General features: G+C 50.2%; 1 protein-coding gene across 7 annotated transcripts in view; it reads left to right on the forward strand.

The window, feature by feature from the left end:
• Positions 1 to 26,301, forward strand: part of LOXL2 (lysyl oxidase like 2) — a 60,044-nt gene that overhangs the window by 32,546 nt on the left and 1,197 nt on the right. For all 7 annotated transcript variants that reach the window (XM_074563862.1, XM_074563866.1, XM_074563867.1 and 4 more), the window contains 10 exons: positions 2,753 to 2,964; positions 9,052 to 9,274; positions 11,579 to 11,762; positions 16,017 to 16,168; positions 16,903 to 17,070; positions 20,046 to 20,211; positions 20,524 to 20,767; positions 23,977 to 24,092; positions 24,604 to 24,740; positions 26,037 to 26,148. In XM_074563862.1, coding sequence (XP_074419963.1) covers positions 2,753 to 2,964; positions 9,052 to 9,274; positions 11,579 to 11,762; positions 16,017 to 16,168; positions 16,903 to 17,070; positions 20,046 to 20,211; positions 20,524 to 20,767; positions 23,977 to 24,092; positions 24,604 to 24,740; positions 26,037 to 26,148 — 1,714 coding nt within the window. The remainder of the gene's footprint in view (positions 1 to 2,752; positions 2,965 to 9,051; positions 9,275 to 11,578; positions 11,763 to 16,016; positions 16,169 to 16,902; positions 17,071 to 20,045; positions 20,212 to 20,523; positions 20,768 to 23,976; positions 24,093 to 24,603; positions 24,741 to 26,036; positions 26,149 to 26,301) is intronic.

Raw genomic sequence — 26,301 nt, forward strand, 5'->3', positions numbered from 1 at the left:
TTAGTGCTAGAGGTTTAGCTGATGTTCCTGCTGCTGGAGGGATCTTCACCTGGGGGTTAGAGTTGAGGCCTCGGGATACTTGGATGCGATTTCCTGCCCTTGTGGTCTTTTGGACAAGCAGTTTGCTCCCTCTGCACCTTATTTCTCAATCAAAAGGGGGCTGAGAATCACTGCTTTCTCCCGTCCTTTGAGTGCTCTGTTTACCTTGGAGGCTGTTTGGATTTGTCACCACCTTCCACCTCTGTGAAGACCTCTGATGGTGCGGTAGTGAGAATAGCGATGTATTAACGATGACTAATAGGTGCAACATGGGAATAATGCTGCTGCTGCTCGGCGGTGAAAGCATCAGGCAGATGTTGAACATCTGGAACGGCACTCTGCATGATCCCAATGGGGCTAGCAACTGCTGTTGTGCAGCTTCTTCACAAAACACAGGCATCTTGAACGTGGTTCCTGAACGAGAAATCACGCTCTGCTCCCAACGCTCCTCCTCTCCGGCCTGCTGAGGACTGGCTGCGGCCTCCAAACCGTCTAAATTCAAGCAAAATGGAAATGGCTGTCAAGTGAAAACCACGGGTGGGTTTTAGCACGTTGGTGATGTCAGGTCTAGTCTGGGAAAATGTTCCATTTCGGGTACTTTAATATGCAGTAGGGCTGATACTGACGTAACTGCGCGTAGCAAACATACTTAGGGCTTTATATAGGGTGGATCTGTCCTGCAGAGACAGACGGAAAAACTCACTTCGGCCGTCTCACCCTCTTTCTCAGCTGTCAGTGCAAATTTCCTCCCTAGCTGCTAAGCTGCTATCTTTTCATGTGCTTTTTACAGTACAATTTTAAGCTTTGGCGCTCTGTCCTTTGGCTTAATCCTTTTTAGCAGGCTTTTACTAAAAACGCTTTTAGATCTTCATCAGCCAAAGCTGTTTCCAAATGGATTTAAGGCTTTGGTTTACCTCTTGTTTCCTGGTGAAGAAATGAAGGCAAGGTAGAGGGAGCAGAGAAACAAGGTGCTCTCTGAGGCAGCACTGGTCTGTAGCTCCAGGTAAACACGTTTTCTCCATTAAGTGAAGGGCTGGAAACATTTCATAAGCTGCACCAGGGGAAAAGTGAGTTGCAGGCTTTGGAAACCAGCCTGGGGAGGCCGTCAACGCGCGGAGGCTCTGCTACTTCCCTGAGAGCACGTAGTCAAGAGCTGTGCAATATTTCAAGACGACCTGCCAAATGCAGGAGGAACCTTTTGTGTTGCAAATGGACTTCCCAGACTACACAGGAGGTGCGCAAGTTTGCTCTTGCATCAGCCCCTTTGAGCACCTTAAAGTGTCTCAGATGTAACTTGGATATCGTTGTGGTTGGTTTTTATTTCTTGAGGCTACGAGAGCTTTCAAAACCTCAGCCCGAACTGTGAGCCTTGTATGAGTAGGGCTGTCCTACTGGGGAAATCACAACGTCCTGTTTCCCAGGGTCACTGCGGGTGTCTCATGGATGCTCCAGCCAAGTTGCTGCAGGACTGAATTCCTGCAGCTGAAGGTAAAAGGAGGAACCGGTGATCCTGGTTTGCTGTAAAACTGGGTGATAAAGGTAGCTAATAAAGAAAAAACAAGGAAAAAAAAGAAAAGGAGGAGGCGGGGAGAAGACGAAAAGAAAAGGAGGGGGGAAAAAAGGCTTTAAGTGACTTGCCCAAGGCAGTGCGGGCAGAGCAGTGGATGAGGAGGAGATGCCAGCCCCGTTCCCTGCCCAACAGGCTCTTTCTCTGCTGTTGGTTTCCATTTCCCCGGGGTCTGTTGGTTGCATCAGTGTCGGTGAAGCATCTGGAGAATGGATGCGCCACGTGTAATGTGCAGGACGCTGCATGTCCTGCTGTGATCTCCCTGACTTCAATACCTGTGTGTGCCGCTGATGGGTAACCGGAGGCCTGTGTCTCTTTAAAGCTCTGGGCATTTTTCTTTTCCAAGTGATTGAACTTGAGCGAGGGGAGGGGAGGATTCCTCAGTTCTGATGTAACTGTTAGCAGAACCACGTGGTTTTATACATTTTTGACAAGAAAAAGTCCCCTGGAAGCAAGTTATAAAATTTTCAGTAGCTCTTTTGTAATTGCTTGCCATAGTGGATATTTTCCAGTCAGCCTTCGCTTTTGGGCTTGGTTTGTTTGTGCGGTGTCCTCATGTAGGCTCCAAATGTGAAATCCATTCAACCTTCGTGACTCGTCTGCTGTCCCAAGTAGCGCTTGCTTTGGCTGGAGCAGGAACCGAAGTGTTACTTGGGACAGCAAATGAGTCACTTGGGGAAGCAGGGAAATGCCGGTGTCAGCACATCGGGATCCCAGCTTTCACAGCGCCTGCCTGGCCCAGGTCGGGAAGGGATGCCCGGTGGCTGATGAGAGCCCCAGTGGCTGATGAGGGCCCCAGCATCCTTCCCTGCCTGCTCCCTGCCAGCATTAAGGTGGCCCTACCAAAGCCGAGCTCGGTTCACTTCCATAGTAGCCAAGACTAAATTAAGGTCACTGTGCTTCTAAAACCAGCACTTCAAGGAATTTAAGTAACAAACAAGATTTGTTACGTAGCCTTTTGTAAAATCATGCTCTTTTTTTTGTTTGTTTGCTTCCCTGTTGTGTCTTTTCCTAAACAGCTCTTCCTCCTGCCTCCCTCTGCTCAGCCGTAACCCTGAGCAGAACTGGGTTTTGTTCCCCACCTCGAAGCCAGACAACCCGTTTCCTCGCAAGCCGGCATCATTTGTGTTTCTTTTATGCTTCCAGAACATGAACATCCAGGTGGAGGACATAAGGATCCGCGCCATCCTCGCCACCTACCGCAAGCGGGTGCCTGTCACCGAGGGTTACGTGGAGGTGAAAGACCAAGGGACCTGGAAGCAGATCTGCGACAAGCACTGGACCATGAAAAATTCCCGAGTTGTCTGCGGCATGTTTGGATTTCCGAGCGAGAGGAAATACAACACCAACGTCTACAAGTAAGAGCAGAGCTTTGTATGAGACACGAGCGTGTTTCTTTGAACACTTGGGGCCTTGTTCAAAAATGCAAATTGTCAAATGACACTGGAGACCTGAGGTAGAAAAACCTCCAACTGCTTCATTCCTTCACATCAGATTTTCCTTCTGTGTAAATATTTGAAATGTCAAGAATTTCCTTGTGCGGACAGGGGAGGTGTTTGATCCTCGCCATTCCGGCTGAAGACCCAAGTGCAGTATCAATTCTAGTATTCGATAGATCATATAGTAGGAGATGTGGACATCTCAGCCCAAGAAATCTTTTTTGTTTCCAGCTATAGCGTAGTGATTTCCTTTACCAGTTATGGGATTAGGTTTTGTGTTGTGTGCAGGGGATGGGTGTGAGCGAACTGATCATGCTCTCCCGGTAAACCTATCAGCTGCAAGCAAAACTAACCGCTTTCCCCATCCCTCTGCAGAAAGCCAGCTGTAGGATCAGATGTGGTACGTGCTGAAAGCTCCAACCGAGTAATCTTGGAATAAAACAGGCCTTTGTTGTGCTTCGTTGCCCAGGTTCCTCCTCCCCGCTGCTGCGTGCGATTCCTGGTCTCACACCTCTCATGACATGTTTACCCACATTTACCAACTGCTCTGGCTCTCACGAAGGTTCATGGGTGTCCAGCTGCCAAATCACCCACAAAGGAGCGCTCTGCCCGGGGGAATATTTCCCAGTAAATCTCCCACTGTCGTTAACCCCAGTTCAGCTCCTTTGGCGCTGGCAATTCCTCGGGGTCCCGGGCTGGAAGGGCTGCCAGCCATCTCTAACTCGGTACGACTTGCTCTGTCCATTAGAGCCTGCCTTGAGCCCAGTGCTGAGCTAAAAATGTCAGTAGAGCACCCGTGCTGCTCCTCCCCGCGCCGCTGCTGCCTGCGCGCCTGAGATGGTGCTGGTAGAAGGATGCGGTTGGGGGCAGTTGTGGTTTTGGTGCTGCTTTTTCTTCCTAGAATTATAGATTGTTTTAAAACGAGGGAAGAAAACAGTGATCCCTAGGGAGAACGTTGTGTCTTTCAGAGCTGCAGGCTGATCCGTTCAGGCTGGGTTTCCCATTTCTTGAAAGCCAGGAGCTCTGGTCTTTTTTGTTGTCGTTGCTTCAGCTTGAGTTTTGTCACCAGCCTTCATCACAGACGTGGTTCTTCCTACACCGTTCCCTAGAAATGACACCCCGAAGCAGATGCAAAATAGTTTAAGTGAAATTCTGTCTTGTTTCTTTCCTACACTGTGACCTATGGAGTGGGAAAGTGTCAACCGGTTAGGGGGAGAACTGAATTCTCCAGGCAGGAGTTGTGGTTTTCCTGCCTGTTCCTTTTGGCCTGTGCAATTGCTATTTCTGAAAGCTCCCTCTGGAACCGGCTGGCCACGTTTCATTTCTTTCATTAGCAAGATCGTGATCAATTTGAAGAGGTCCTTGGGTTGGAATAGCGTAAAGCCGCATAGCAGCACAAAGAATATAAAATGAACAACCCGAGTGGAATTCTGTTTTCGGGCTTCCCAGGGAGATGAGCAGTGAATTAATAATCGCTACCAGGCGGTCTCATGTTTTGCCCTGGACACCGGTTAGAGGAGCGCTTGCTCCCACCCGGGCAGCATGTCTCCCTCTAACTCAGCTCTGAGATTCCCATCCCCTGCAGCCGAGCAGGAGGGCAGAATAAATTACCTCGAGTAAGACAAAGTAGATTTTTCCTGCTTCGCGGTTGCGTTTCCAAGAAAAGCATTAACTTCAGCAGCTGGAGCCATCTGCCTGAAATAAAAAGGGTGCTTGGTAATTGTCGTGTCTCTTGCAATAGTGCACGTAGAGATGGAAAAACTGAGGCATGGTTGTTCAGCACAATATTCAGCAATGTTGAAAATCCCATTCACCGGAGCTGGAGTTATAAATGTGCAGTGCTTACGAATAGCAGGCTTGGGAGATCTCTGCTACCCAGCCGGACGCGTTGCTGGAGTAGCCTCGGTGCCCCAATACCTCCCTCACATTTTCACTTACGGCTTGTTGGGCTCCCGCACCCCAGAAAGATATTTTGGAAAATATGCTGAAATTATCCGAGGTTGGAAGGAGATGGGATGTCGTTTTATCGGAGGGAAGAGACTTGTAAAACTTTGTCAGCTGGACACTTTTGTTTGGTTCGCGTAGTTTAAAAAGCTGCGTTCTTTCTTGGGGCATTTGCCTTTGTGCTTGGTGTTACTGGCAGATGTGTCGCATACAACCAGCATTGCTGGTGGGGGAAACCTCCCCATTCTGGGCTGGGAACTTCAGAAGTGATCTTTGCTTTGCGATCGACGTACTGGGATGATGACAACCCCTGCAATCTGCTCGCCTGGGCCAGGAGAGCACTGCTCTCTGCTTGTCCCTCGTGCTTTCCAGTCACATCCCCTCTTGGGGAGGGAAGAGTTTCGTCTCTGGCGAGTCTCTTGAACCAAGCCCTCTCTCCATGTGAAGCCTTAGAAACTTTGTTCTCATTTCTTGGGCTTTTGCTCTCCCTAATCTGTAAATACCGTTCTCCCAAGAGCGGATCCTTTCCTGCTCCGCAGCTGGGAGATGGGCTGGAATCGGGTTTCTGGTGGCCGGGGCTGCGAGTGTCCCCTTCCCACATCCCCGCCAGTCCCACTCGCCACAAAGTACAGCTTTGCACGCTGAGCTGGCTGGCGCTCTGCGCTGCTTCTGCACAATGGTGGGAGGTGAAATGATCTGCAGATGGATCTTGCTTGAAAGAAAACAACTTAGTTCATTGTTGTCCCGGTGCCAGGTTTTTATTCCTGAATGTAACTTAGGCTCTGCAGTTGACAGCACGATTTATGTTAGGAAACGAAACAAATCTCAATGTTGTTTCCATGCTCTTGTTCATTCTTCAAAGTGATTTTATATAGGCGCTGCTTATTAACTCCTCCTCCCGATTCCTGCTCTGGTTGAGAAAGCAGAGTACAATTAAATGCATTTGGCTGATGGGGAGAGTAGAAGTTTGTGACTGGAGATGCCTGAGGCAAAGAGATGGCCCTGATGCCTCCTCGAGGCCTTACAGCTTTGTGATTTGTCAAAGAACTGGATGGAGAAGCTCAGCAATTCCAGGGTGGTTCGTTCAACATCAGTCTGAACAGTATCTCCCAGTTTAACCAGTCTGCTCATAGCATTATGAGTCTGGGCAGATGTGTAGGGCAGTTAATCGCTTCTGTGCTTGTAGTGGAGATCCTCATGGTTTGCGTTCTCCCTGGAAAAGCCAGGATCCTAAGGGCTTTAGCAGAAGGAGGCAGGTCTGGCTTCTCTTCTGCCTCCCTCAGGCTGAAGACAGCAAACTACTTAACTTCAGTAAATGCTTGAACAGTTTTGCAAGGGTAAAAACTTTATGCTTAAACACCTGCAGAGGAGTTCACCAGCTTCTGTTCAGTGTGTTCTGGGTGAATTTTCCCCGGAATTTATGCGTGTAATGATTTGTTTCCTGCTCCCCGAGTCCTCTCAGAGACATTCTTACATAGCAAAGTTCCTTTAACTAAACCCTCAGCCACTTCCCACAGCCTTTGGGCTCGAGCTTATGTGATGAAGGTCCACCTCTCCTCACCGGGAGAAATGGTTTGGACTCCAACTTGACCTAGAATTGACTAAACTCTCTCAGCATGACTGTTCGCTCACACCTCTGATCTGAGCGGCGTTGCTCTTGGCTTATACCAAGGCCAGTGAGAGGTGACTTGCACCCTTTCTGTGTTAAAAAGTAAATAACAAGAATGCCCTGAGTTTCTGTCTGTGAAGATCATCTGTATGCTACTTTTTTTTTATATATTCGGCCGGGGGAAATGAGGTGGGGCTTTCTCTGGCTATTTCTCCCCAGCCTACCAAAGGTTGCTAATACCAACCAGATGTTAATGCCTCATGAAATTTCCAGGATGAGGTCATTGTTTGCTATTATAAGGCATCCCCGTAATTACTTCTCTAAGACAGGCTGTGTTTCTTGTCTGCTTTGGAGTTCACGGACCTCTCCGCGCATGTCTGCGGAGGGCCCTCGGTGAAAATACTCCTTCAGGTTCTCGCTTCCGTGCCGCGGATGCAGAGTGAAGGGTGGTGGGGCAGAGCTGGCTCGTGCAAGGCGAGGATGGAGCGGCGTCACCAAACGCAGGCGCCTCCGGATGCTTTCCAGTGTGTAACGTATGTGTGAATCTGCCCCGTCGCTCTGCAGCCCAAGAGACCACTTAATGTTCAAGTGGGACCTTGGTGCTGAGCTCCAGCAGTCCAAGGGCTGAGGATGGTGAGACACTGGCCCAGGTTGCCCAGAGAGGGGCTGGAGGCCCCATCCCTGGAGACATTCAAGGCCAGGCTGGATGAGGCTCTGAGCGACCTGATCTAGTTGTGGATGTCCCTGCTGACTGCAGGGGGTTGGACTAGATGGCCTTTAGAGGTCCCTTCCAACCCAACACATCCTGTGATTCTAAGGGCAGAGGCTTTCATGGCTTTTTGGTAGACATGTCATATCCTGCGCAGTTTAATTAAAAGGAAAAAAATCTTTAAGGTTTGGGTCCACATTGAGCCAGATATTCTAGCTGAGAAGCGGCTGGCACTTTCTGCCTGCATCCTCCCTTTATTTTACTTTTTTTTATTTTTTAAATTTTTATTCTCCCTTCCTATTTCCTATTCATTTTGGGTTGAATTGCGGGTGTTTTACCCACAGGACAGACAGGCAGGTTATACTGGGATAGATCTCAGCCCTGCCCCATCCCCCGTCCTTTGCAGCAGAGCATTGACTCCCCCTCACGTGATGCAGTTGCGTCTCTATCTCCGGCCCCGGCTGCGTTTGGCCCTAAGCTTAACCCAGAGAAATTTGGTTCCAGAAAGGATTAGTCGGTGGCCGAGAGCCATATGAGCCTAGACAACCGCTGAGCTTGTCAGCAAAGCTTAGCAAGCAGGAGGGGAGACGACAGTCCCCTCGAGCATCTGCAATGGCACAAATTAGCCCACACGGGATCACCAAAGGGCATCAGCTGGGAAAAGCTTGACCTGTCCGGTTTAAGTTCAATCCAAACCTATGAAAGGCTCTTTGTCCCTTTACCTGATCCTGTTCGGACTCTCAGTCCTGCGAGGATGTGCTACAGTTAATGGGAATTGATGCTTTTTCTCCCAGCAAGTTCCGCCTGCCTTGCTCTGCCACTTATCCCAGCTAATCCTTGGATCGCCGGGGCTGCGTGGCAGCTCGTCCTGGAATAAGGAGCAGCACAGGGATCTCGCAAAGCCACGTCAAGATCACAGCAGGGCGTTGGCTCCTCTGCGCCTTGCCTTTTTTTTAACTTAACTTCTAACATCTCCCTTCTGATAATGACCTGACCTATATTTTTGTTTCATTGACTATTTTAGTTCCGATGCAGTCGTCCGACAGCCTTGCGGTGCAGTGAGGATGAAGCTGGATTACTTTCTTTTCTCCTTTATCACACATGCCCCTTCCCCTTTAGGAGTCCCTGGAGCAGCTCCAGGCCAGTGCTCCGCTTTGGGAGCAAGAAGCAGAAACTGCTGCCAATCTCCTCTGCTGTGAACATGTCACTGGGGGAATTGCTCTTGCTCTCGGAAATTGCTTTCAGGCTCACGGTTGTTAACGCTGCGGCTTTGAGAGAAGCGGGGGAGCCGGGGCTTTTTCCCAGTCTGCCATCTTCTCGCAGCTGGTAGGCGATGGCCAGCAAAGAGAAGAGCTCATTTACGGGAGAGGTCTTTTGGGGACCTCCCCAGTCCAAACTCGCCAGCGTTATTTGCGCGGGCCCTGTTCGTACACTGCCTTTTGAATTAACCGATCTCTGACCCCAGCATAATGTAGGGGTCTCGACTATGTGTCTCCGCTTCGAGTGCATAATTGTTGCTCTGGCTGCACCGTTGATTCACTCTGATCTTTAGCTTAAGGAGATGACCTATTTATTCCCAAGTGACACCTTAACAGAGAGTCATTGTGTGTATGAATGGATTAGCCTTCAAATAATGCTGTTCAGTCCTCATTTTATTTCAAGTTTTTTTCCCAAGAGTAAAAATCAGTGCAGTTTTTTACGGATTCCTAACTTTTGTTTTCCTGTTCCCTTTTATTCCTTTAAGGATGTTTGCCAGCAGAAGGAAGCAGCATTACTGGCCTTACTCAATGGACTGCAGTGGGAACGAAGCTCATATCTCCAGCTGCAAACTGGGAAATCACCTCAACGTGGATGCAGAGAAGAACACAACGTGTGAGAACGGGATGCCTGCAGTGGTCAGCTGCGTCCCCGGGCGCGCCTTTGCCCCCAGCAGCCACAGTGGCTTCCGAAAAGCCTTCAGGCAGGAGGTGAGTGGGGAGCACAAAAGTAGGAAAAGCCTGGGGGTGTGACTCTTAGAATCATAGAATCGCCTAGGTTGGACGGGACCTTTCAGATCATTGAGTCCAACTATTAAACCAACACTTCCAAAAACCATCACTAAACCATATCGCTACGGCTGCCCGGCTTTTAAATACCTCCAGGGATGACGATTGTACCTCCTCCCTGGGCAGCCTGTTCCAATGATTAATAACCATTTCAGCGTAAAAATTGTTCCTAATATCTAATCTAAAACTCCCCTGGCGCAACTTGAGGCCATTTCCTCTTGTCCCATGGCCTGTTCCTTGGGAGAAGAGACCCCAGGGAGTTGTAGAGAGCGAGAAGGTCTCCCCTCAGCCTCCTCTTCTCCAGGCAGAACACCCCCAGCTCCCTCAGCCGCTCCTCACAAGACTCGTGCTCCAGAGCCCTCACCAGCTCCGTTGCCCTTCACCATCATTTATCACCTGTAGGGCCTCAACATGTGTATGCGTAGCCACAAACCAACCTGTTGTGCAAATTTTCCCTCTTTGTATTTCTTCCAAGCCCTTTCTGTCCCCACATGAGTATGGTACCTGGCCTCCTCCTCCAGGCTCAGAAGGGTGGGAGGCTGGCTGCCCGCTGCAGCTGGCAAGGCTGGGAGCAAGTAGTAAAAAAAAAAAAAACAAACACATTTGTCACGTTTCTGTTTGAGCTGTTGTGTTCAAGCCAATTGAACGGACGCCCAGTCGCTGCTGGGCTTTGCTGTTTCACAGTCACTTAAATACTGCTGGGTTGTTTCTCCTGTAAGAGGTACACGGGGAAATAAGCCGGCAGTTCCGCCACCTCTCTGTCTTCTACAAAGAAATGCCCTGAAAGACTAGGAAAACATGGCCTACCGGAAAGGTGGAAAAAGCTGTGTTTGTTTAGTCTAGCAAGGAGAGGGCTGAGTGTAGCGTAAAAGCTCTAAGATATGCAAAAGGCTGTTATAAAATGACGCTGAAGTCAGTTGTTCTCAGTGCCAGTGGGGCAACTGAGTATGAAGGAACGGCTTCACTTGCAGCAAACGTGGTTTAGGTTGATGCTAAGGGAAATTTTCCAGCTGTAAGGCATGTGGAGCCTCCGGATACGGGGGTGATCTCAGGGTCTGGAGGCCCTTAAGGCTGGTTAGAGGGCTTTCTTTGCAAAGGAGTGTTAGATGCTGTGGATCTTGCCCATAGCCCTTGGCTGTAGCCTGCATTCCCCAGCCTATGAATTTAGGGGTGGGCTTTCTCTTGATGCCTGAGAAAACCCCAGACACCACCTCAGATGCTGCTGTAGTGGGAATAGCACAGTCCTGTCCGTGGTTTCCTTGCCTGGAGTCTGCACGAGAGCTTGCAGGATCTAGGCCTCGAAGGTGAAAGGTCTTGTAAATCATTACTAATCTTCTGAGCCGTGCGCGCTGCCAAGTAATTCCTTAAGCCTTTGTGTAGGCTTTGGATGTCCTTAGTGTGACCCCAGCCTGGAGAACTGTATCTGCTTCCAGTTTTAAAAGTTAAGGCTTTTTTTGCTCTCAGACTCTGCACAAATCACACGGTGTTCCCATACCAACGCATCTCTCGGGGGCAGCAGCTGGTGGGTCTCTCTGCTTGGTGCTGGAGAAAGCTGTAAGCAATGTATAGTCCGTGACTAATAGAAATATAAGAATAGGAATTAATGGAACTGGATCTGCTGCTCAGCTGTGTATTTTTGACTGCGATCTGCTGCATCACTTATTCCACTAGTTGTAACTGCAGTGGACAGGTAGCTTTTACGTGGCTTGAGTTCCACGTTGGTCTCCTCGGTTAACCCAGGACCCCTGTCCGGGGATCCGTACAGCAGCTGAATCCATCTAGCGGCTGAACCACAGGCATCGAGCAGATAAGAACTGGCTCCATGCGACTCCTGAGCCTCCTGTAAGGCTCCCAAGGGATATGGTAGGACAAACGGGTTGAGAACGTCCAGCCACTCCTCTGCTGCAGAACTGGTGGTGTGAAAAAGGCTCCTAAATCCAAGCACTAAACCTGCAGAGGACTAAGATATCTCTTTTTATTCTCTGCCCGTGTACAGGGATGCGAGAAACATACGTCTAAGCATACCATAAGTCTTGTCAGATAAAGATCTCCTTTCATCCAGCGCTTTTAGCCTTTTGTATTACGTGGTGGTTGTTTTAAGGTGCCTTGGGGTAATAGTTTTTGGGCCACAATTTGCCTGCAGCCACATGCCTTAAATAAGAGCTGTAAAGAAAGGCTGCTTCGTTCGCAGACAGTGGTAGCACCGCTTCTGTCTCTGTCTTCCAGCAACCACTGGTGAGGCTGAAAGGGGGAGCCAACACTGGCGAAGGACGAGTTGAAGTGCTGAAAAACGGAGAGTGGGGAACGGTTTGCGACGATAACTGGAACCTGGTGTCGGCCAGCGTGGTGTGCCGAGAGCTGGGCTTCGGGAGCGCCAAGGAAGCGATAACGGGCGCAAGACTCGGGCAAGGTAAGAGCAGCGGGAGCTCCAGGGACCGTTCGTGCCTTGTCCACCTCCGAGAACCCTTTCATGATTCAGGGCAGAGCGTATTTTTACTGGGATGTTTGTCTTGGGGACCAGGAATTTATTCTCTGCCCTTAATAAGTCTCTTGAGTCCAGGAGCTTGAGGCCGAACTGGAATATGTGACTTTCTAAAAGATATTCAAGATTCCTTGAAAGAAGTCTAGTGATGATGAGTTTAACCTTTCCCTCAGGCAGCTGTTCCAGTAATTACTTCTTCGTTATCACACGTTATCCGTTGCTCTCAAATTCTTTTTCTCTAGATTCACATCATGGTGTAATGCATTACTAGAAGGTTCCTGGCAAAAATGCTTCCTGAGTCTAGACTTCAAACGCTCTCCAATTTAAGACCAGAACATCAATTTAGCCCATTATAAATAGAAGGGCATTTGAACAGCTCAGAGCCAGGTTTGGGTTTGGATTTCCTGTATTTGGGAGTTGGTTTAAATCCCAAACTGTGGTAAATGGTAACTCAAAGCCTAATGTACGCCCTCTCAAACCGCCTTCTGATTCAATTACCATGCTCCCCTAGTGTAAACCCTACAGAAAATGACACCAAACCAAACCCCTTTATTGTGAGACTAAATGAATGGGTGAAATTTCTTCAGCCGTGGCTTGGAGAAGGGCAGGGAAGGTAACAACACGTGTAAAGCACGGTGGTGGTGTCCAGGATCTGGAAAGCTTCAAAATATGACCTGTCCATTGGATTTGCCAAAAAAAAAATATCTTGCAGTGGGATGCAGGGAGCTGCTGATGTGTTTAGCTGCGTCTAGGAAAGAGAATAATCATCGTGGGGGGGGGAAGCGGCTGCCACGTGAGGGAGGAGAACGCGCCGTTCCCAGCCATCTCCCGCAGCCTGGAAACTTTTACAGCAGCTGCCGATTCCCACACGCTTTCCTTTCTTTTATCGTTAAATACCGGCAATCAATCAGCGCACCCTGTTGAAACTGTCCTCTGGGATGAGAAGCGCTCGGTAACTTCCTTCAGCAGCTGGAGCATCACATTGTGGTAGGAAAAGGAGCTTTTGGGGCCCAAACCCGTCTCCGCTCTGGCCTGGCACAGGGGAGTCTCCCAGCTGTTAAACTCCGTCTCCCTGCGCGTGTTTACGCTTTGCCTTGTTACAGCTGCATCTCGGTGAATTTGTGTGTTCCAAGGCTAATTTGAAGGACCCGTCTCATCCTTGCTGTGTTGGAGATTTAATTTCCCAGGGTAAAATGCATAAAGACGGACTACGTGTTAAACCAGTGTGCAGTGACTCGAAGCCCCAGCTGAGGCAGCGATGAATGCCTACCACAAAGAGCTCGGGGTATGGAGAAGGTGATTTATTCTCCCTTTTATAGACGGGCAACTGAGAGCCAGATTAAACGATTTACCCTTATTCACACAAGAGGTGTCTGAAAGGAAGATGCTGAGCCCAGATCTCCATGTGTTGTCCTTGGAGGGAGAACATAGAAGAAAACCTCAATCAGTAGGTGAATGTCTGTGTTGGATGTACAGCCCTAATTCTGTATGGCATGGGAGGAAATATAACGTTTATCACCATATTTCAGCACATACAGCAATTCAGCTTCATTTATTCAGTGCCCGGGACAGCAGCGCTTCCTGCCTCCGTGTATCATAAAAGAATTTCCCCGAGAAGAGCAGACGTGCCAGGGTTACGTGGATCAGCCCCGTGGCCCTGCCCTCCCTCTTGCTTTGTCATTTCATCGGTATGGCTTTGTCGGGCCATTTCAGCGGAGAACGTCGGACTGGATCCATCCTGCGTTCTTGGTGCATCACCCTCCAATTCTGGTCGGCACCAAGCCATTCCTCCCACTCCAACTGCTCGGCGGCTTGCAAAATGACTGGGTCGGTGTCACCGTTTCCAGATGTAAACCACAAACAGGATTTTAATGAGAGAGAAGCAAAAAAGGCTAGATGCCCCTTCTCCAGTGGCCACAGCCTAGGAGTCTGCTCCCAGATCTTGTGTGATGGGTGGATGCAGGACTGGCCGAAGCGCTAAGGCGTCCAGACCCAAATTTATTCTGTGGATGAGATTGAACCCAATATATTTACATTTCTGCCTTCGTTGCTCTTGCTGCTGTTGTCAGAAGGCGGCTCCGGGGTACGTCCTGACTCATTCCACCACACAATCATGGAAATATGCTAGAGAACATTTTTTTTTTAAATCATTTTTTGTTTTCTCTGTGCCTCAGCAGAAGTCTGAGGAGGTGAAGGGGTTCACCAGACGGATCATTAAACTGTCACCCAGGGTTAGGCCTCTGAGTCACAGGTGTGCTGGCTGCCACACAGAGTTAGAGAGGCTCCAGATGGCAGTAGACAGATGTTTTTAAGCAAAAGGATCCCACCTACTGTTAATAAACCAATTACATTTTCCTGCCTTCCAGTGTCAGCCCTTTGCTTTGAACTAAAAGGAGCAGGCTTGGTGTTGGGTAAGATTTTCCTTTCCAGAGGAGCGAGAGAATTAAAAAAGAAAGGGGTTCATGGTGAGGCAGCGTGTGCCCGGGCAATTTGTGTCACCTCTGGGTGCAGACAAAGAAATGGAGCCAGGATGTCATTCCCATGGTTTGAGTGCTCTGAGACAGCCCCTGGCTCTGCGGGGCCCTTATCTCTTTTGCCGTGATGAGGATGGTGTTGCAGGGATGAAGAATCAACAGTCGCTGTCAGAAATGGTAAGAAAACCATAGCTGCTTTTCTACCTCCGTTACCCAGGTGCGTGCCAACAAGGGGAACTCCAAACCGAACATCTACATCTGGTGTTGATCGACCTCTTCCAGCCGATGGAAAGGGCTGGTGGAGGGTATTGGTGGGTGGATGCTGCTTTCTTGGAAACTTCTGTGGCTTTTGCCTTTTGTCACCACCATCACCGTGCTGCTCCCGGCTGCTGATCAGAAACGGACGAACCCGCGGCTCAGATGGAAGTGCCTGGGCAAGGGCTGAGGTGAAACAAGGCACCTGCAGGTCAGAGCACAGCGTCCACCAGCCTTTTGATCATAGACTCGTAGAATCGCGGAGGTTGGAAGGGACCTTTCAGATCATTGAGTCCAACCATCACCCCAACACCGCCCAAACCACCACTAAACCATGTCCCTCAGCACCATGTCTGCCCGGCTTTCAAATCGCTCCAGGGCTGGTGACTCCACCACTGCCCTGGGCAGCCTGTTCCAATGTGTGATAACTCTTTCAATGAAGAAATTTTTCCTAATATCCATCCATTATGCCGAGTCTGCACAGAGCAAGTTGATAGCAAAGGTCAGAAGTCTTTTTATTCTCAGCCTCTGAGCTCTGAAAGCTTCCTAGAAACTGCTGGAGACCAGAGGTTCTACATCTGCTACTTGCAGGGATCTCGAGTCAAAACTATCCAGTGTGTTTCCATCAGCAATTACTCATGGATTATACGGGCTCCAAGAAAGGCTCTGGTTGTTCTTCTGTGATGAAGATCATCTGCTGGAACCTTGGATCCATCCCCCCCATGACTTCTTTCTAACCAGCTTTGGGATCAGTTTGGAAACAGGACCTGAGGGCTCTGCAGGCAGGATTGTTGCCTTCTCGTATGTGTCTCTCTCCTCTTGCTGTGTCTCTTTGTGAGAAGTGACAATGGTCTGCTGCCACTTGTCCAGGGAGGGAGCCAAATTGAATAATTTGGCTCCCAGTACCTTGAGACCATTCTCTGCAGAATGAAACGATGTTCGCTCTCCTGTTCCCATCAACGTTGGTGGGGTCCGTAACCCACAGCTGCCCCAGAGTTGTTTGACTGACTTCTCACGCATCCCTGTGGTGGTGCGTGGTGTTGTCCCAGCAAACGTGTGGCTGTCCCGTTTAAATGTCAGGGCTTGACTGGGAGCAGATTCCAGCATACGGGCCCAACCGAAAAGGTCATAATTTGCGAATTCCTACAGCTGAAGTTTGTAAATTATGTAACAAAGGAAACTTGGCTTTTTCTGCTGTTCTTGCATGCTTGAATCCCAGAGACTACTGGAAAGAATTTAATGGTAAAATTATTAATAATAATCTTGCAGCTTTTTGTTTTATTTTTACAAGAAATCCGTGGAATTTTTTGGGATTACCGTGTTTTGAATGCTAGAGGCCAGTGCGATGTCTGCAAAGTATTAATGAACTGTAATTGGATATTTCTTCACCACACAGTAGCATGGGCAGAAGGTAAGGACTCTCTTCTTTTTTTTCCTTCTTTTCTCCCCCAAGGCATGGGTCCGATTCATCTCAACGAAATTGACTGTACGGGCTTTGAGAAATCGGTCACGGACTGCAAATTCAACACGGAGTCGCAGGGCTGTAACCACGAAGAAGATGCTGCCGTGAGATGCAACGTCCCGGCCATGGGTTTCCAGAATCAGGTGAGAAGCCAAGCGAGATCCGGATGCGAGTGAGCGTGGCGAGGTGTTTTCATCCTGGAGCATCGTCTGCCCTCCCTCGCAGGGCACCTGGGTAGGAATCCTTTCACCTAAGCGGTGCCTATTCAATTTAGATTTTAACATCCGCGTTGTGTCAGACAGGAGGGCAAATAAGGATGATGCTCCCTTTTTGTACTGAGTTTTGAGCTCCTCCATCCATTCATTTCATGCTTGAAGTGCCGCTCCGGCTGTAACCTCTGCGGTCCGGTGGCCCTGTAAAGCTGGTGGATGTCCCTGTTGTGCTGGGATCTCGGTGGGGTCCCGTGACAGTGGTACCCAGGTGGCTGTGGCATGGGTTCTGCCGTCATCTTTGCCACGTGGAGCTTAAAAACTTCAGCTGCATGAGCTGGACACAGGTTCCTCTGAGTAAGTTCTCCTGCTGAAGGTCAGAAGGGTGTGGAGAAGGGAAGCTTTCATCGGGAGGGTGTTTCTCTCTTGCAGCTGGTACAGGCCACTTTCATATGCTGGGCCTGGCTGGGCTGCTTCTTGTCCACGGTGGGAGATGAAGAACCAGACCCCATCAACTGGTCTGCTGGCAGCTGAACGGGGCATCCTGGGCTCAGTGACTTTAACCACAAGCCTTGAGAAGACCCTGAGTGTTGCTTGCCCATCTGTTGCGTCTTCCCTATAAAGTTTGCTCTGACGTTTGTTGATGGATGGCTTTTTATGCCCTGCAGCTGCGTCTGAGCGGCGGCCGCAACCCTTACGAGGGCCGGGTGGAGGTCCTGGCGGAGCGCAACGGCACTCTGAAGTGGGGCACCGTCTGCAGCGAGAACTGGAGCACCGTGGAGGCCATGGTGGTGTGTCGGCAGCTGGGGCTGGGGTTCGCCAGCCATGCCTTCCAGGTGAGTCCCTGCGCCCTCCTGTACGCGTGCTTCAGATGTGGTGCCATGTGTGTGGGTGGGCAGGGGCTACTGGAGGAGGAGGAAGGCTTCTTAATAAAAAAACAACAACAAAGCAAACAAAAAGGCCCAAAAAACCCAACCAACCAAACAAAAAACAACCCACCAAGCCATAAATCACAGCATTCAGCTTCAAAGCATTAGCTGGAGAGGCCCCGAAGGTTAAACCTCGTTGCACAAGAGCCATTGGGGGAAATTCAGAGCAGAAGGAGCTCTGGGCAAAGCTGCTGTTTTTGTACTGCTCAGGTTTCCCGGGAAGCCTGGCTCCCTTGGCCCTGGTTGGGCTGGTGGTTACATGGAGTTTCTTGTCCCTCCCCGAGTCGGTGGGGAGTTGCACTCCTCCGGCTGACCGAAGCGGGGAAGCCAAGTTTAACCTGGTGTCAGATCACTTGAAAACAGTCTGATTTTGCTCCTGTCGTTAGTTCGCAGTGCGGTGTGTCCACTAGTGTGTGGTGGAGCTGTACGCGTTTCTTTCTCCTTTCATGACAAATGCCCTAAACCCTCCCTGCTTGCACATGACTAAGAATGGCACTTAATAAAGGCATAAAAGCTATCAACTAACAAGCTTGGGATAAAACCACAAAGGAATAAAGTGTTCTTTCCCAGCGAAGCTCTTTGGCACAATGAATGGCAGCCTGCTGTGCTGGCTGGAGGAAAACAAGCAGCATCCATAAGAGCTGGAAGGAGGGAGAGCAAGAGCTTCCCACCCAGTTCCCAGATGGATAAATGGCATCAGGTTTAAGTAGCTGGTGTAGGCCAATATCCCTGGTGCGAGATACTCTTCTGCGCTGATAACACCCCTCAAGGATCACAAGGTGAAAGAGGGGCAGGCAGACCTAGGTGTAATGGCAGATTTTGAAAGGAAATCTCTAACCTCTGGGCCTTTATCGCAGTTCCCAGACAACATGAAAATGGGGATTGGGGCTTCTAAAATAAACTGGTTTTTCCTTAGGACAAAGTAATCCCTTGCCAGAGCTTGCTGTCTTGCTGTGCTCTGGAAATGCAGCCCCTTTGAGGCATTTCAACCGAGAATCAACAATCGCCAGCAGCTTTGGGGAAACTTAGGCTCGAATGGCCACTGAATAAATAAACTCCATGTGTGTTTGTATAGATGGAAACCCGCACACAGAAAACAGCCTTAGATCGGTTCTGGACGGAAAACTATTTTCCCCAAACAATTTCCGGAAATCAAAAACTTGGGCAAACAAGTAAAATGTGGTCGCAGAGAGCAGAGGCTGTCCCCATTCTCCAAGCCGGGGGTTTGGTGGGCTCTGCTGTCCCTTCGTGCCGTGGCTGGTCTGCTCGGCACTCACGCGCAGCCGGCTCTGCTGGGCTGCAGCGATAAACCCAGTGAGAATTAGCGTCTCTGCCCGCTGCCTGCTGGTTTTGCACAGGGAGGAACAATAAAGCCCTGAAATGACTAATGGCCTCAGCATCCTCGGGGCTGGTTGTTGCCTGTCGAGAAAGCAGGAGAGACCGTAGGCAGCAGCGGACAGTTAAAACCCTGCCTGGAGAGCCCAGTCCTGCAACGAGTGACCAAGCTGGGATCCAGCAGGACACACTGGGCTCGTGAGCAGGCAGATTCCAAGCAATATGACGCTTATCCACGGCCGGAGAGGAGATCTGCAGGTCCCCGAGCACCACGCTGGGGTCGGATGCCTGGGAGGTAGAAGGCTGGAGCTGCCCGTGACGCTGTTGTGGCCATCCCACTGTTCAAACCGGTTCCTCCGGCCGATTTGCCTGCCCGGCTGCCAAGCCGAGCGCAAGAGCTGAGAGTAGCCACGTCCCTTGAACGCTGGCCTTTCCAGCTGCCTGGCTCTATTGACATAGCCCTGAGAGTCCAGCAAGAAACAAGACATTTTTTCCTTTAGCTGAGACTGCTGGTATTTAGAACAGAAAAGGCCCTTATGCCTGTCCCGGCTGCACCAGCTACATGAGCATAAAGCTACACTGTGTAGAACAGGGCAGCCCTGTGTGCGGGTGTGCAAAGAGTGTTGCTAACAGGGTTAACCAACAGCCTGTTGCAATGGAAGCAATGGGACAGATGGGTTTTCTTTTCCTGGAAACGTGCTCCCAGTTTTGACACTAACAGATCTGATTTTTTAATATTTTTTTTCTTCTTCTTCCTCTTTCTCCCCTCCCCTTCTCCCAAGCTTTGCAGTTGCAGCTTCGTCGGGGTTTAGTGTTTAGTTTTGTGTTACATTGTAAGTTAATTTTCTGTCATTCCCACAGGTTTTGTAAAACTGGGTGATGAAGATGAGCCGTGAGCAGGGTTTGAACATCCCCCCTGGGAACCAAGAGATGCAGCCCCCAGATTGTCAGGGTTAACAGACCCCGTTAGTCCCGGTGCTCCACAAATGCCTTGTTTCCACTGGCATTTCTAGCACAAGTGTTAATTCTGCCTCCCCTCCTTGTGCAAGCAGGCACTCTGGCGTTACTCGTGGCCCTCCCAAGTGCACAAACATCACAAGACAGATGTGGCTTAATTGCTGGGCATCTCTCCCAAAGGCACAGCCTAAATGACTTAAAACATCCCAAGGATGAATTCATCAGCTGGATGGGCAGAGCAGGGTGGAAAAGTGAGTTTACAGCTGGATTGAAACAAGCAGAGATTGAAACCAGCTCAGAAACAAGGAGAGAGATGCTTAACGCTGGTGAGATGTTCAGGGCGGGGAATATGGTCAACCTGGGTTTTAATCCCAGTCCCAGTTTTCTACTTAAACAGACTTGGGTTCATTCCCTGAGTTACTCGTCTCTTCTCCAGCATCTTTAGCGAGATCTGTCTCCGTGATGGTGTGGGGTCTTGCCTCGATCTTCCCTGGAGGGAGAATGCAGGTGACGGGGGGATGAATAGTCCCCCAGCAGTAAACTAAACACCGAAGGGTGTGTGAAATGCCTTTTTCTGCCTTTCTGCCCAGGAAACCTGGTACTGGCACGGAGACATCAGCGCTGACAATGTGGTTATGAGCGGTGTCAAGTGTTCGGGGACCGAGATGTCCCTGGCCCACTGTCGTCACGACGGAGCCGATGTCTCCTGTCCCAGGGGAGGTGGTCGTTTCGGTGCTGGTGTGTCCTGCTCGGAGAGTGAGTAACTCGGGTTTTATTTCATTTCGGAAGAAGTGTTTGCCTTGGGGATACGCGTGAGAAACGTGCTGGCCTGTGCTGTGCCTTGGATATGTCAAAACAGTGGCAAATTGCTGCTGATGGGGCTGAGAAATACAGCGCAAGGAAGCTGTCCCTGCTCACTGCAGGGGCGTTGGACTAGATGACCTTTAAAGGTCCCTTCCAACCTAACACGTTCTATGATTCTAAGGGGCTGGCCTCTGCTTCTGGTAGACACTTGTGGGGTTTTTTTTTTTAATTAGCCCGTGAGTTAATTTCAAACCTTCCTCCCAGCTGCCCCTGACCTGGTGCTCAACGCCGAGCTGGTGGAGCAGACGGCCTACCTGGAGGACCGCCCCATGTTCATGCTGCAGTGCGCGCTGGAGGAGAACTGCCTGGCCAGCTCGGCCGTCAACACCTCCCTCACGTCGGGCTACCGGCGCCTGCTGCGCTTCTCCTCCCAGATCCACAACAACGGGCAGTCCGATTTCCGCCCCAAAAATGGCCGCCACGCGTGGGTCTGGCACGACTGTCACCGGTGAGTGCCACAAAGATGATCTTACACAGTCGGTGCCTCTTTACATCCCTTCGTGCTGCCCGAAGGGGCTGTTTTGAAATGCTGGAGCTGCGGCTGCAGAGCTGTGATGTGTGTTAGGGCAGCCCTGATCCTCTGACAGCGGGGAAACCAGTTTATTACAGCAGGAATTCTCGTTGAGAACTGGTATGTGAACAAGACAGGAGCAGAGCTCTCCTTGGGAGAGATGTATGTGCAGGGACAGTATGTACATGGGGTGTGGGTGCGTACAGAGAGAAGGAAGAGCGTGCCCGTGTACCCGCTGTGTGTGGAAACCTCTCAGCTCCTTCCCTCGCCTGGGAAAGGACTCGAGAACACGCTGTCATTCTGTATTTTTTAAATGCATCTCGATTCCACTTAAGCCGTGTACAGCTGGGAGGTTGTTTTGTGCTTATTTTTGACAAACTGTAAATTCACCCCCATAAATGCATCGTTTTTCAGGGGGGAGCTGATGGTTTCAGCCAAAGTAAACCAGGGGGAGGAAAGGAGCTGGAACCAAGCCGCCCAGGGGCTTTGCTTCTGAAATAATGGCTTGTTACAAGGTTGATTTTCGGTGATTTGGGGTAAAAGGGAGCTAAGTAACTCAGCGCAGAGCTCTTGTCCTGCCCCTGTTGTAAGACTTTCGCTTTGTTGAAGACATTAGAGCAGTAAATTCTCAAATCTAAATCCCTTTTAGCCTTTATAAACAGCGGGAGTGAGGGGAGACGCGTAGGCAGCACTTGCATCGCTCTGAAGCTTCAGATCATGGTGTGGGGCAAGTGTTGGCTGTTTACCCTGCAGATGGGTTGATTTGTAATTTTTTTGGAGAGCTAAAACCCTTGGCAGCACAGAACTGAAGGTAAATGGGGTTTAGGGGAGGAGGAAACCCGGATCAGCACAGTGTATTTGCCTTTCTGGCCTTGCTGGGAAGGGGCTGGGGGAAATCTGTGGGCACCACAAGGCTTTGAGCACGTCGCAGGCTGGTTAAAAAGGAGAATATTTGGAGCTGGTGGGGAGAGACTGCGCGAGGTGAGACTGGGAAAGGATCGGGAAGAGGCCGAGAGCCATCTGCGTGCTTTAAAAACTGGATTCTGTTTACACGGAGGAGGATGAACTCAATTCCTCTTCAATCTTTCCAGTCTGTAAACACCAGAATGTAAACACCTCTTTGAATGATTCAGACATATTTCAGAAACTGAGTCAGACTTGAGAACCTCAAACTTTTATCAGAGGCAGCCAAATTAGACGGCCTCAAAGCCACCAGCTCAGGCGCTGCAGAATGGCTCTCCTTTCCCAGCTGCCTGGCTCCATCACTGGGAGTTTCTGTTTAGTTGGCTTTTGATGTGGAAGTAGAACAAAAATGGGAAAGACCTGTAGCAGGGAGTGAAAAGGGATTCGCTTCTGGCAGGTGGCAATTTTAGGTTTCTTTTGGTTCAGGGAAGGGCAGGAGGAGGTAAGAAGAAACCCACTCCGGAGGAAAAATTTCCTCCCCTTCCCTCCTTGCTCCTCCTTTATCCGTAGATGCATGTGCAGAGCGATGCTGAGATAATGGCGGCTGGAAGTTTTTAAGCCGTGATTATTTTTACGGCTGGAAAGGAGAGGATTTCTGCACTTTTTTGTCTTATTTTTTTAGTTTTATAAAAATCCTAAGCACGATGGCTTTTGACTTAGGGCCTGTCTGTGCATTTGCCTCGCTCCTCAGAGCTGAGCATCTTGTTTGTGTTAGTGGCCAGCCCAGCCCAGGACAGAGTCCCCATAGACATGCAGTGATTTAAGGACCCGCTCCGCTCTCAGCATCTCCGGTTGCTCTCCTGTTCCCTGTGATGTGCTCATGCCGTAGGGTTTGCTCACGATTCCAAGGCTGGGATCAAATTCAACTCGTTTCATCATCATGACTGCAGTTATGTGCCCGGCCTTGACCACGTGGCGCACGCCCCCGGGTTTTAATCGGGTACTTCCATCTCCTTCCTGCTCTACAAGTCCTGTGGATTTCAGCTGGACCGAAGCACAGGCTTCGTTTTGTGCTGAACCAGCAGCGTGGTGTGGGAAAGGTCAACGTTCCTGGGGCCAGCGTTACCCAAACCCTGCTGCGGTCCAACTTTGCTAGTTAGAATCATAGAATCGTCCAGGTTGGAAGGGACCTTTCAGATCATCGAGTCCAACCATCAACCCAACACTGCCTGAACCACCACTGACCCACGTCCCTCAGCACCACGTCTGCCCGGCTTTCAAATCCCCCCAGGGATGGCGACTCCACCACTGCCCTGGGCAGCCTGTTCCGATGTTTGACAACCCTTTTGGTGAAGAAATTTTTCCTAATATCCAATCTAAACCTGTAGTTAGAGGTCTACAGCACAGATTGCCGGCTCTCTCCTAACTGTTGCTGTGCCCAACAGCGCTGGAGCGTTCCCGAGAGCAGCCCAGCCCAGGCTGAGTTGACACTAACGCTTCCCCGTTTAGAATTATGAAGCGTATCATGTGTGAACCCAGCTGTCGGGTTGTTTAGATCTGAGCGGAGCGAGTGCCGAGAGAAGCTGCTTCCATCTGTTGTCAGTTTTCTGCCAATAAATTCACATTCTGCTGCTTTGAAACTAATAAATAAATAAATAAATAAAGCGAGCCAGGTTGCTGGTCTGGGTACATCCAGCTCCGTTTGCAGCCTGTTGTTAAGGAGCAGGTGAAATATTTCTAGTTCTGGTAAACGACAGGGCCACTAGAAATGATGACCTGGCTGATGGCGGCTTTGATTTTTTTCTCCCTTCTTTGCCTTTATGAAACACGGTGTGATTCTACGAAGGCGGGGGCAAGGCTCTCTCTCCCCTGGAACAGCTTTAGCGCTTGATATATAAACAAATACCCGGGCCAGGAGCCAACATGAAGGCAGCGTGGGCGATGGTGCCATGTAGGATTATGCCCAGGGGAATATTTCCTGGCCGTGGTTTCTCTTGCTCTTCCTCCTGTAGCACCGCTCGGTCCGTGGCGCGTATTTACCCCCACGGCCGGGAGGTGAAACGCCTGGCTCGAGGGATGCGGCAGCACAAAGCGTCGAGTCTGGGCTCTTGCATCCAAGTCATCGTGCCCCAGCCACTGGGCCACCTCTGCTGGGGCAGACTGTGCAGCCCTTTAGACCTGGTAATTAATTAAAGAGGTGTCTGTTTTTCTTGAAGATAACTCTCCCCGTCTGTGCCTTGCAGGCATTACCACAGCATGGAGGTTTTTACCCACTACGATCTACTGAACCTCAATGGAACCAAGGTGGCTGAAGGACACAAAGCCAGCTTCTGCCTGGAAGACACCGAATGTGAAGCAGGTATGTTTGCCGGAGCCCTTTGTGCTGGGAATTTCGTAGAGCTGACTGGTTTCGGAGATGCTGTCAGAGTCCTGAGCAGGGCTAGAACGGGCCTGAGAGGAGCCAGTCCTGAGGTTATATATGTATGGAGCGGTCTCTGCGGGTGTAAGAGAATCCCCAAACGCCCCACACGCTGAGGTTTTCAGACTCAGCTCCTTCCATCCTTACCCTGAGCTGCTCTGAAAACCTAATTGTGCGTTTTCTGAGTCCTGTAAAGTAAGAAACTCCAAAAGGTGCCTGTAGGTGATGAGGTTTGGAAGGCGGCAGGTAGGTAGTACGTGTATTTCTGTACAAGACATTGAGCAAGACACTGGTGTATTAAACCTCATCCCAAATGCTGCGCCTGTAGCTCCCACTGTCTATGGGAGCTGGAGAACAACCCCCCCTTCCTCTGGCGTCTCCGAGGGTGGGAAATTCCCAGCCCGACTTGCTGTGGATCTAATGCTTTGTGCCTTTAACTCTTCTCATTTAGATGTGCAAAAACAGTATGAATGCGCCAATTTTGGCGAACAAGGAATCACGGTCGGATGCTGGGACGTGTACCGTCATGACATCGACTGCCAGTGGATCGACATCACTGATGTCCCCCCCGGCGATTACCTCTTCCAGGTATGGGGGAAAGAGAGGGTTGGAGATGCTGCTGGTGCTTTTATCGTATCCATTAGGGATGTCAGGAATGTACCTACCTAGTTTATTTGTGCATCTCGTACAGTACTATAAACTTCTGATTACAAAGAGATTGCAGAATGGCGGGGGTGGGAAGGGACCTCTGGAGATCCCCTCGTCCCACCCCCGGCCAGAGCAGGGTCACCCAGAGCAGGTGGCACAGGGACGCCTCCAGGCGGGGTTGGGATGTCTCCAGAGACGGAGACTCCCCCACCTCTCTGGGCAGCCTGTGCCAGGGCTCTGCCACCCTCACAGCACAGAAGTTCCTCCTCGTCTTGAGATGGAACTTCCCACGGTCAAGTTTGTGCCTGTTACCCCTTGTCCTGTCCCCGGGCACCACTGAGAAGAGCCTGGCCCCGTCCTCCTGACACCCCCCCTTGAAGTATTGACCAGCGTTGATAAGATCCCCCCTCAGTCGGCTTTTTTCCAGGCCGAAGAGCCCCAACATCCCTCAGCGTTTCCCCATCAGAGAGATGTTCCAGTCCCCTCATCCTCTTGGTGGCCCTTTGCTGTCCCCTCTCCAGCCGTTCCCTGTCCCTCTTGAACAGATATTCCCAGGATACCTAAAAGATGAAGAATTACCTAACAGGACAACAAAGCGTTACCAGATTACGTATTTGCTCGAGTGAAAAATCAGGGTCAATAACCACAGCTTAGAGATCTTAAGGAATCGGTGTCCAGCCAAAACGTGAGAGTCCTACACGATCCACGTGCAGCCGATGTTACCGCACAGTGTCGGATGTCACACTAGATGTACGCACAGCATCCCCCCCTTGTCTGGTACTGAGCTTCTCAGCTGTTTGTAGGCAACGCTCCCATCACTTGGGATTAAATAGGGCTGTTCCGGTGGCGTTCGCGGGAGGAGCTCGGGCTGTGCCTCCAGGCTGTTTTCTGCAGGTGGGTGGAGTGGGGGGAATTCTTTGGTTCTAAAAACAGCCGCTTAAACGGGAGAGGAGCGAAGGGAAAGGGAATTATTTTCATGTGCGCTGCTATGGTGTGAAACAGAGGGAAGGTGGCTGAGGGTCTGTCTTGGGGCACGGGGGAAGGTGTGATCTTGATCTGGCTTTAATCAGGTAGTTTCTGTCTCCTTGCAAAACGAGTTAGGTTTTTTTCTGTTAGGAAAAAAAAGAAGTATTATGGTATAATGAAAAAGCCCATTCTGTCTCAGTCTGACTAGTAAGTGTTGTACCCAGTCCGCCTTTAAATAACTTTATGCCATGTTTCTCCATCGCTCCCTAGGTTGTCATCAACCCAAACTATGAAGTTGCTGAATCCGATTATTCCAACAACGTGATGAAATGCAGGAGCCGGTACGACGGGCAGCGCATCTGGATGTACAACTGCCACATAGGTGAGGGCGACTTCGGTAGGGGAAAAGCTTCATGGCTGTCGTGCAGGGATCAGGCTCCATCGCTGACCCTGCGCTAGGAATTCTCTGAGCTTCTGTGCTTGGAAAAATGGGATCCTGAGGCCAGGAAAGATGGGGATCCTGAGCCCAAATTAC

Source organism: Larus michahellis, chromosome 20 (assembly GCF_964199755.1).
Source record: "Larus michahellis chromosome 20, bLarMic1.1, whole genome shotgun sequence".
In the NCBI taxonomy this organism is placed as follows: domain Eukaryota; kingdom Metazoa; phylum Chordata; class Aves; order Charadriiformes; family Laridae; genus Larus; species Larus michahellis.